Raw genomic sequence first — 12,348 nt, forward strand, 5'->3', positions numbered from 1 at the left:
GCGAGTGAAAAGTGTACACAGGCATATCGAGAGTTTAATGTTATCAAAAAACTGGGCATTCCTTTAAAGTTGAGGGACTTGTTTTTGGAGCAAAGTAAGCCACATTGAATGCAGTTGCAACTCCTACTGCTGGTTCATATGCAGAATATTGTTTAATAGTGAAATTGTTTTCTTTGATTTAAGTCACTGTATGCAGTCTTTTTGGCTATGAGGAGTTTTTAAATTGGCGCAATGTTGGGCTTTTGATGTCCTGGAAAACGGACAACAATGGCTGCGGTTGTCTAACAGAGCCGGAAAGTCTAACAGGCAGCTGTGACTGCAATGACCACTTGATTAATTTAGCACTTGTTTACTACATCAATGCTTTATTGCTTTTGTAAAATCACAAAAATATACAAACAATAATAATATTCATAACTAACTAAACATATGGATGAATAAAGTTTTCAAAGCAAAGAAAGGATTCTTTTAAATGAACTAGAAAATAGATCAATTCTTAATAAAATAACCAATTTTCTGTATTTTGAATAGCACTGAATTACAACCATAAAATTCCATTTTTAATTAATTATATTGATTTTAAACGTCAATTATGACGAAAGAAATTAAATACTTAGTATAAACTATTGTTTTCGAAAGAGAGATTTTAATCGAACAGTAGTGGAATTGCTACAATTAAAATTTTGTTCTATTATTTTCAATTAATTGAACCCATCATCAGGGGTCTTGCAATTTTTTCTTGTATTAAATTATTCGTAAACAATTTTTTTTAAGCTGCAAGTACCAAGGGCTGAACTCGTACCCTCCCAATTTTGAAGCTCAGAGTCAGCCTTCATTAGCCAACTGACTCAAAGCCGTACTTGGCTTGTATGTTCGCAAATTCAATTGCTTTTTTATATTAGAACGAAATCATAAACCAGCTGTAGAATAATTAAATTAATACATTATATATGTTTTATTTCAAGGTATTAATAATAATTGTTTAATATAAGAAATAATTCCAAGACTATTCATGGGTAATTCCAAATACCCATCATTTGGCAATACTCGAAACAGCGGTAATAAAAATTTTGTTGTTGCTATTGTGAACTTACTGAATATTTTGACTAACTATACGGCTGTTTCGGGTATTGTCAAATATTCGTCATTACTCGTCATTACAGTCTTTAGAAACATTCCTTGATAATATAAGTCTAAAGGAGGGTGATATATTCTTTCTAAACTCTTTAAGGGGTGAATTCACTTATATTCTTTGAAAAATTCTTATGTAAGGTTTTTTAAATGATTTCCCTTTAAAAAATACTGAAGATTAATCAATCCTTTTTATACTATACTCTGTTTAAGTATTTGCAAATATTTGTGGTAATTTATTATTTGAAGCTAAAAGAATTATTGGAAAAATAATTTTCAATCTCGGGTCCAGTGCGAGAGACCATCTCTCAAGTCTTTACTGAGTTTATCAAAAAAAAATTTATATTTATTTTATAAGTTCATTCCATTTTTATTAAATCATTTTACATATATTATAAATACTCTTATCTAGAAAAAAAAATTAACTCTCTAATTATTTTTACCGATAACATATTAAATAATTAAAATTTATCAATTTTTTTGTAGTCCATTTTCATTGATAGTGGTTTCCAAATAAAGATTCCCTGTTATAATTCAAAAATCAGCTAAGTATCGTTCATTTTGTTAATTGTCTGCAATATAAAATTATTATTTATTATATAGATAATATAAATAAATAGATTATATCGATTATATATATAAATATTATTTACCTATGAATTATTAATATTACTAAAAATTATAATGAAAAGTTACATACCTTTATTACTTTTCCGACAATTCCGCAGAAAGTATCATGTATATCACTATACTTAATGAAATAATGTTTACTCTAATGTGTTATCTGATCATTCATAATTTATTTTAAAATTCATTTCGAAAATTATTCAAGGTTTTTGAGAAGATTCTTTATTAACTAATATGAAACCATTTTCACTGGCACACTTGTTTGTGACCATACGGATGCTATCCTTTTAGTGGATTTTCATAAAGCAATAATTATAGTGATAAATTTTAGCCAATGGCTAACAAAATATTTTTATAGATCATAAAATGAAACTCCAGTTTGTTTAGTCCTCACAGTTATTTTATATGATGCCTTTTGTAACAAATCAATTGTCTCCAAAACCCTTAGAACCTTGTAACTATTTTAAAAAGAGGAGTGCTTTTAATAAAAATATTATTGTTATAATTAAAAAGTCGTTCTAACCTGTTTTTTGGGTGTTCTTTCTTTCTTGGTTGCACTATCCTTAAACTAATGTTTGGTATAAATAATATATAATACATTTTATTTGTGTTAGAAAATAAGATTAAAAATACTATAAATATAATAAAATTATAGTTTATTTTTTATGATCTTTACGGTGATACGCTACGATAAATAAAGTCATTACCATCATAAAAGTATCCGCAGTTCTTACCTCTTGTTTAAGTTCTGTCGGATATATTATCTTAACTGAATGACCTCTCCTTTTCGCTTTCCGCATAGCTATTTTAAAAGCAGCTACAGATGTCTCCGACATAATTTTATTTTATCCAAAAGTTTATTTAATAAATAAACAATATTTAATGTAAATTTTAATATAAATTTGTTACAAAAAAATAATTTTTTGATGTAGAGTATATGAAATATGTTTTATTATTTATTTAATTTTGTTAAGATATCTACGATTAGCTTAAAAGTATTTCAATGTATAGAATAATAAATAGTTAACAATAAAGTTAATAAAGGATATACTAGGCGTTATATTGGTACACTTATGTATATAGTACATATAGTAGACATATAGTGTATATAACTTTTAGTCACCAACATATTATTTTATCATAGAATATATTATATTAGGTGTATTTACAGTATTATAAGAAATTGTCGCTTCAGTTTTCGTATATAATGATAAATATAAAATCAATTAAAATCAAAAATGGAGAATATATATTCCAGAATTATATAATAGGCATAGTAAAAAAAAACACATTATTTTTGCATGAAATTAACGGCTTATTGACCATAAAATGATCCGATTTAGGTCAAATAAGCGTCATTTTATTCGATAACTTCTTGCCATTTTGAAATCCATCAAAGTCTCTCTCATAGAAGTCCTCGTCACTATTGGCAAAAAAATTAAGACAATCAATTTTCACAAATCTCTCTTTAAACGAATTTTTCACCAGAAAAATCATTCGTCATGGACATGAACAGACGATTATCACATGGTTTCAGGTGTAGACTATGATGTGAGTTGTCCTAATGGAACACAATTCCTCTCTTTTTCCCAAAAGCTGGCCATTTCTGGAGGATTGCTTCCTTCAGATGGTCCAACTGTGGACAGTACAGTTCCGAGTTAAGAGTTTTGTCGTAGAGAACAGCAAAACCTTGCTGGCTGTCAATCCTGATTTGGTATTCGTTTCTGCTGGCTAACCGCAATTCCACTACTACTGTTTTCGCTTGACGTTACCGTCACTTTTCATCACCAGGCGCTTCAGAAATCAGTCGATGCAAATTCGGTTCGTAAGGTTTTTTTGCGGTAACTCGTGTGACACCTCTACATCAAACTTCAGTTTGTATCCAGCCTTATTCAAATAGACCAAACGGTTTTTTGTGCAATGTTTAGTTCTTGGGCAAACGAAACAGTGCCTAAACTATAATATAATAAGTAATATATTACTGGAGAAAGAGTAGGGATAGACGAAGATACAGATACTAATAAAATTTTAGCATAAAAATTAATTTTTTTGATATTTAATTAATCTAAAAATGAGATTGAAAAGGTGAAAAACCTCAAAATAAGAACACTGTCTATCGAAAAGAACATAATTATTGTTTTTTGGATTTAAACAGAGGATTAATTTAAACAGGACGTATACGAGTCAACCAAATTGACTTGTCATAGTGCCGTTAAGAATTGTACTGCTCTTAACGAGACGATTCACTAACTTAAACTCGCAAGCTTTTCAGAACTTTTTGGATCAAATTATAATAGAGTCTGCAACGGAAGAATTTAGTGAAAAATAAACATATATTAAAGGAAAATAACGAACGTAGAAACATTGTTAAATTTTTATACACAAGTAAAAATAAATATAATGAAGATTATATTTTAGAATCCATCTTAATCAGGATTAATCATATCATTCATATATTAGAATCATAATTTTTTTACAGAATCAATTGCACAAATTGTATATGCCATTTTTTATAATTAGTTTTAATTAATTAGTTTTTAAATACTTATTAAAAAATTTGGAACATAATGATAGGATTTTAATATTGATCAAACTCATTATTTGGATTAAAGAAGTAATAAAGTCAGTTACGGTCGAAATTAGAAAAAAAGACACATTTGCATAAAAATAAAGATTTTGGCAATCATCAAATAGGTATGTGTAAGTATAATACACTAAAATTTGTTTAAATATAATAAATTAATTAATATAATGAGTAAAATAATATTTTTAAAAAATTAGCCTTATACTAAACTTACGATTATTGTCGGCCATTGTTAGAGAATTTAGTTTTGAGGAGGAGATCTTTAAAGGATCTATATTCTATATAGGTTCTATGAATAATAAAATAATCGTATGTATCCAAATTATTACGTATCGTATGACATGTGTTTAATAATAAATAATGTGAGCAATAATTAATATAAGAATAAGGTTTATAAGTAGCTGGAAAGATATTAAAATGAGGTCTAGGTGGTGAAAATGTGTTCTTTTATAAAATAATATGCAAATAATATTGGTTGGGTGGCAACATCATAGATATGCTTAAGGTATGTATTTGAAGACTATACTTATGCAGCAATGATAGCTTAATTTAATTTTACTGTGGATCTACTACTCACTGGGGTGATATAGATTAATTTACACTAATACCCCGATTTCTGTCGCTCCGATTTGCGTTGATTCGAATTGCGTTGCCAAAAAAATATGAGTTTTGGATTCGATTTGTGTCGTTTTTAAATACATGCGTACAGAGGGGATTCCCATTTTATGTCACATTTTTTTAAATGTTTTAATATTTTTTATTAAACGGTGGTGAAGTGGAATGGTATATTTCTGCTTTATTAAGTATAAAAGTGGGTTACAAGCGAAAATAAATTTTCTTAAAACAAAAGTTAGATATTTTAAAACCTTTTAAACTTAGAGAAAAAGCTGCTAACATTGGATAAATTCTGGATTTAGGTCCAACTACTGTAAGAACAATTTGTAATCGTGAAGTGAACAAAATAAAGAACTATGGAAAAGCTGTCACACATTTGCAGGCCAAACAAGTTACAAAAACTAGAAGTCTATTAATTCCGAAAATTGAGTTCCTTCTATCCTGATTTGAAAATCAGAATCAAAGAAGAATGCCATTGAGTTAAATGTTAATTCAAAATAACATTTCTGATATTGTGTCGATATTCAATAAGCTAAAAGGTAATTCTCCATCAAAGAATATTTTTGAAAATTAAATATGTTGAGAAAAGTGATTTGATTTGCATTGCTTCTATTTGCGTCGTATTTCGTCGGTTCCAATTAACGACGCAAAGCTGGGTATTAGTGTAGAGTGTAGAGCACAATAATTTTATTAGTAGTGAACGAAAATAAGTAGTACACTATCGTAGTGTCACCTACCTACCACCAAATCAGCTATCAGCAATAAAATATTACATCTATGAAATACATTACCAAATATTAAATATGCATACAATAATACATAAATAAATGTAAATATAATACATACAAAACATAATACATGCACATTAAAAACATATCAAAATACTATCTTTAGAATAGGATCGCTACGAAAGTTCACTACCTTCGTGAAAAGATCGTTACAAAGCTTATTACCTTAGTGAAAAGAATACTAACAAGGACATTATAAATTTCACGTGAGATGTCGGAAAGAGTTCACTATAGTTTTAGAGCTCGTGTTCAGGAATACAAATTCTAAAAATTTTGTTGATGGGTTTCGGACTGTATTTAGTGTACAGTTCATGTAGTGTGAAAAGAACACTAACGAGGACATTAAAAATTTAAGTGAGATGGCGAAAATAGTACACTATAATTTTAGAGTTCGTGTTCATGAACATTAACACTAAAAATTTTGTTGATGGGTTTCGGACTTTATTTAGTGTACTCTTCATATAGTGCGAAAAGAATACTAATAAGGACATTATAAATTTCATGTACTTTATTTTTCGGACTTTTTTTAGTGTACTGTTCATGTAGTGTTCTATACTATGTTTGGTACTTTACAGTTTTTTTTCGTTCACTGATTATTAGTATGTACGTATATTTAGAACTATTTATTTAAGGGTTAAATTAAAAAAAAATATATATATCTAAAATTTAATAATAAATTTCTTACCTCTTATTTGTAAAAGCACACATTGCCCCACAGGTTATGAATATATGTAATATTGCACAAAGCGCATTTGGACGTTGCATATGTGAAGAGTTAATTATAACCTTATAAATGCTGAACCATAATGAAAATTGTAAAACCTTTACAAAACCTAGAATTACAGTTTGGTTGACAATTTACTCAAACAGTGTGTTTCCCACAGTAAGGATTCCCAGTGACAACTCATACGGCTGTACACACTCGTATATGTCTTCCTTGAATACTGCACTCGCATATGTGGAAGCAGCTCTTCAATTTAAGCCCTAACATAATCCTGCTACAAAATGTTAACATTCAAGTGAAATACTAATATTTGTTCATTCGTCAATCCTTAACTGGAGCAGGAAATTAATGCCTCATTTGTGTCCATGTTTGTTATGTTTTCTTTTTATTGCACAATGGCAGTAGTAACCACTGGACGAGGTTGAACTCAATTATAATCATATGTGTATGGTTGACATGTGGGGAACGTAAAATTGAAAATCGTTTTGTGTTTATTTCTTCTTAATGTACGAGAATGAAAAATGAATGAACATTTTTTTAAATTGTCGACATGACATTTTGAGTTTGTATATTTGGTTTGATACTAAATTGACAAGAAAATTTTAAAATGCATATATTAAAGATAACATAACATATTATCTCCATTAGTGGGATAATTTTTTAGTAATATTTGGATTTATTTAATTTTCTGCCTATTCTATTTTTATTGGACTTGAATGCTCTAAATTCTTCTGCAAATTTTTACTCATAAGTAGGGTTTTACTAGATGGAAATTTGTGTAATGTGGCCTTACTCTAAAAGTCTATTGGCATTTCTAGATATAAATTTTTTTAGCAAACCCATATGCAACAAACTTGACTGAACAATGTTCGCAAACTGTGAAAATTTCTTTCTCAAATTCGTCCACAAAGAACGCTTTGCCAACGTTATAGTCGATATACTCGTAACTAATCAACTGAATCGACTAAATGAGAAACCATCAAAAAATGTAGCAGAATTTTCACTCCTTTAGAAGCAAAGTCAAACCAAGTCAAGAGGGTGGAGGGTGAAAAAAGATGAAATATATGCCGTCAATGGGTTAGTATAAGGGATCGATTCGACATAATTTATATTGACTTGGTCTGTGAAATATTATGCCCGAATATCATTATTTACATTCTTACAAGATTTAAAGAATGGAAGATCTGAAGTCACATTATTAAGATACAGATAGTGATTTCAGTGGGAACTTAGAATTGAGTTTACTTTTAACATTTATCTTTGATTGAGGCTTCTTTCTATCTCAATGGTTTCTTCGATAAGCAAAATTAAAGCATTTGGTATCAGAAAAATTGAAGTAATCAGTTTGGGCGTGATTAAGAAGTAAGACGGGGAGTATATTTAAAGAATTTCTTTTCATAAAAAACTGATAAGCGAAAAAAAAAAGATTTTTTTGAATAAATAATGAACAAATCTATGTTTACATTATGTAATGAAAAAATTGAATATAGGGGAGTCATTTTCCCATCGCACTTTTTGCATTATGAAATACAATCTTATGTACCATAATTTCGCGTAGAAGTGAGAGGTCAGAAGATACTACTTTTAAAAAAAGTTTAATTAAAAAAAAAACAAAAAAAAAAAAGTTTAATGATTTTATAAGACACCAAAAAAAATTTACTGAGTTTTTGAATTATAAATAAATATAAATAATAAATTTAATAAGTAATAAATTCCTGGGTATTTTAAATAAATGTAATATCAAAAGTTGAGGTGATATAATTCGTTATATATACTTTCAGCATTCGTTTTATATTTTTAGTTATAGAACATATTTTCTGGTGAAAAATTCACAACTTTATATTCTTCCATCATTCTAAACATATCATTCATTCATATTGACAAAGTAGATCTTCAGATATTGTGATCTTCTCAAATCTTGAAGTTAGAAAACCTATATATAGGTATATATGTTTAATAGTTAAAACTTTGAAAAGAATCAGACTTTTACTGGTGAAATATTTTGAAAAGGATGTAATGGAGATTAGCTCAAGGATTTCACATAAGTTCTTAATAAGTTAGATTTTACATAAGTTTTCATGTAGATTAAATTTAACATTACATATTACATAGTTATGATTAATCAATCAATCTACAAAAAATGAGAATTGGTCCAAGCGCTGCAATAGTGTTATGCATTCGATGGGACCTAATTTGAAGGGGACAAAATAAATTTAATTGATTGATAATTTTTTGTATTTTAATTAACAATTCCGGATACTTTAAAGCAGTAATTTATACAAACATCCTTTTCTTGTCTTTTCAATTACTGATACCCACATTTACATATTTTTGTAAAATATTAAAATTTAATAGGATGACATTGTTATAAAATAATATCGGTCAACATTTAAAGTGCTAAATCATAAAATATAACACATAAACGATATAAATATGAAATCCTTAATCATATCCTAAATTCCTGCGAACATGTAAATTTTATAGGCCTGTTATGGCCGACCTTAGCGTTACTATTACATTTTATTGTCACATAAAAAACGATTTGAATGCACCTGCCCCAAACAAAAGCAACGTCTTCATATTCGTCTAGAATACGTCTGTCTGACTCAATATCCTTTGTATGTTTGCTCGTTACTTTGTTTAACGGCTATTATAATGTGCTGTCTTCCTTGCTACTCATTTGACCAACAACCTGAAACCATTTTCATTTAATGGTACACTACTTCCTCTTCCCCTTGTTGCTATTGTCAGTAATCTGATCAGCTGCCTTGCTGCTGCTGCTACTGCTGTTACTACTGCAATCGTCTTTACGATTACTACGTGAATTGATGTTTACGCTCGTAATTCAAGGTTTGTATTAGTGTGTGTGTGTGTGTGTGTGAACGTTCATATTCTACGATTTCCATGCAGCCATTTCAGAAGGACTTCTGACCACAAAAAAATCATAGTATCAATTTAACTGGCTGATGACCATTGCTTTCGACAGTGGGTGACAATAACTGTAATGCGGTTATGTGTATGAGTCTTTGTAATGATTTTTATTCGAGAGCCTTTGTAAGTGAATACTTTGTGATTTATATTTTTGGCTGCAATGTTGTGGTCTTTCGTTGTTCTGCAAAGCAATACATTGTATTGATATAAGTTTTGATTTGTGAAGGCTGTTGAATGAGAGAATTTACATCGTGTTGCACTGCTGACTCCTAGCTAAGAGAAGAAAAACTCTGAACATGCGCAATTTAAAGTTAACTCACCACCCTCAGTTTACTTGAATACTATAAAATATGTTTTATTTTAAGGGTTACCAAAGCCTTATTTAATTCATATTAAATAAATACTATAAATAAATAAATTAATATTTTATGTATGAAAATTATATTTAAATAAAATAAAAAAGTATCAAATATGTTAATAAAAATAAACCTTACAAATATATAGGGAATCATTAATATGTTTCATATTTATTGATAAATTTGTAGCAGATTTATATTTTTATATTCAGGCAATTATTAGAAAAGAATTATACATTATTCTCATCAAATTTAAGCCACCTTTATTTGTTATATTAGCTAGACTAGGATTTGATCAAGTTTTTGCGTACTTCGCATATATCTTTTTGTAATATGAAATACAGATAATTCCTATAAGACTATGTTAGACTTTTCCGATACAACAAAAAAGTTTGTGGTAGTATTTTTAAAATTATAATAACTTAAACAAAATATTAGTTATATTTATATGCAGTTCAATTGCATGTATAGGCAACTCATATTCGAGGTCGCAATTATTAACTAACTGCGATAAGTCTTATATGTTAGTGATCCTCAATTATAAAAATTGTTTCATTAATGCCTTATATGAGCACATCAAGAATAAATTACACATCCAACTTTATATATGCAAATACAAAAACAATTTAAAAATCAACAAATTAAAATATAGTGGTTGTTTTGTTATTGTCAAAGCTTTCATTTTCATTTTCTATTTCTATTTCTTTCAAACTCATAACTATATTACAAATCAAATATTTTCTATTTAATATTTTTTTCAGTACGTTTAATATTTATAAATATATAATTTTACGTATAGGAACTACTATTAATTTTATTCATATTCTGAATTGAAGACCAAGGATTCATGAATTCCAAGGGAATGTTCAAAATTTTGTTTGAATTGTTCAAACACTGAAAAAACTATCAAAATTGATATAACCTTCTTTCACCTTGACATCGCAATAAATTAAAGAATTAATAAATAAATTTCAAAAATTTCGTAGAAAAAATATTTTGTTTACGGTTAAAAACAGTGTTCTGTGTGAGTAAAAATACATATTATAATATTTTAATTATATAGAATATATACACTATATAGTGGAGTATATTTATATTTTTTCAACTGGGAAGCACATTTACAAAACTTATATTCAATTGTTTCAGATAAAAAAAATTTATTTAATTTAAGGAAATTCAAGGAAAAGGAAATTTAAAATATATAAGAAATTTCTTACCAATATTTTTCATATTTTTTTAGAGAGGTTTTGAAATGATTTGTTTTTAATATTTTTTATAAAAATATAAAATAAAATTAAAAATATAGATTTAATTTACATAAACTTTTACTGGCATCGAAACTTTTCCAACACTTTTCCATCTAAAGTTGTTGCTTTCAAATTTTCAAAGTTTGACATTTCTTCTGAAAGTGCTGCACAATTGAACATTTCTGCTTTAGCAATGGAAGTTTTTTGTTGTCTTAATTCTCAGGATAATGTCATAAACAGAGAGAAATGAGTGTACACCGGATACTTTAGCATGCATAACCAGATACAAAATTTAAAATATATGTGCATATTTATAAAAACTTACGCTCTCTTGCAGCGGTTCGGAAGAAAAAACGGAACTCAAAGCTGGCGTTCAATAAGTTTCGATTCGATTCGAACAGAAGTCTCCCGTCAATTAGAGTGTTCGCTACAATCGCTAAATCGCGTCGCATTTTTATCGCATTACAGGATACTACCAAAAAATTTCAATCACATACATATACATAAGTAAAAATTTTCCCTTAATACTAAAAAACGGAATTTTCGTGGCCGAAGTGAAGACAAAAGTAATTCAATTTAATAACCAATTTACAAAAGTAAAATTAATAATTTCTTGTGTGGGTTTTTATTATGAGTGACATTAATTCACAAATTTAAGAAAATTTTCTAAAATCCAAAGGAATAGAAATGTAAAAATTTATGCAAATTGTGAACGTTACTACAACGTGAAAAGTGAGTAAATAAATGCAAATGAAAACTTTATGTCATTTGCTGAATGAAAAACGTAGTGCCAAAATTTTGTTATGAAAGAAAATATTAAACCTAATTGAAATATATTTTGTTATTTGTTATTTGTTTTTATATATAAAACCAAAAAAAAATATTTTAAGCTTTTTGCTTTTATATGTGCTTATTTATATGTTTGTGTTATTTTAATGTTTGTATGTGTTTTATAAAATTGGGTGGACAGACATTAAATGACTTTTGCCCGCCGCAGCCGCGTTGCCCGCTGTGACACATAAAGCAATAAAAGGCAATATTTATACACTAACACTACTCTACCACCATACCACCACCACTGCCGCCCCTTTCAGACACCCACACCAACATTCATTACTTTTTAAGTGGTTTGTTTGACTAAAGTCGGTCTTCGAGTCGTAGACTTTGTTTTGTTTTTGTAGTCGCTCTCTTTTAGTTAGTTGCTCCTTGGTTGTTATTTTTTCCCTTTATTTAATTTGCTTATGCTCTTAGCTTTTGTTTTTTGTTGTTGTTGGTTCGTTTGTTCGTACTTTGACACGATGAATGTACGCACCTGTAAATTTGTAATAAATAAAAAGAAAAAGGA

The 12,348-nt window shown here is 28.2% G+C and overlaps 1 protein-coding gene across 1 annotated transcript in view; it reads left to right on the plus strand.

The window, feature by feature from the left end:
• LOC119675032 (probable serine hydrolase) overlaps nucleotides 1–449 on the plus strand; it is a 1,347-nt gene extending 898 nt beyond the window's left edge. Inside the window, exons 3-4 of the mRNA XM_038086205.1 lie at nucleotides 6–94; nucleotides 184–449. Coding sequence (XP_037942133.1) covers nucleotides 6–94; nucleotides 184–380 — 286 coding nt within the window. The 3' untranslated portion in view covers nucleotides 381–449. The remainder of the gene's footprint in view (nucleotides 1–5; nucleotides 95–183) is intronic.
• The last annotated feature ends 11,899 nt before the right edge of the window (nucleotides 450–12,348 follow it).

This window comes from Teleopsis dalmanni, chromosome 2 (genome assembly GCF_002237135.1).
Source record: "Teleopsis dalmanni isolate 2A chromosome 2, ASM223713v2, whole genome shotgun sequence".
NCBI classification, from domain to species: Eukaryota; Metazoa; Arthropoda; class Insecta; order Diptera; family Diopsidae; genus Teleopsis; species Teleopsis dalmanni.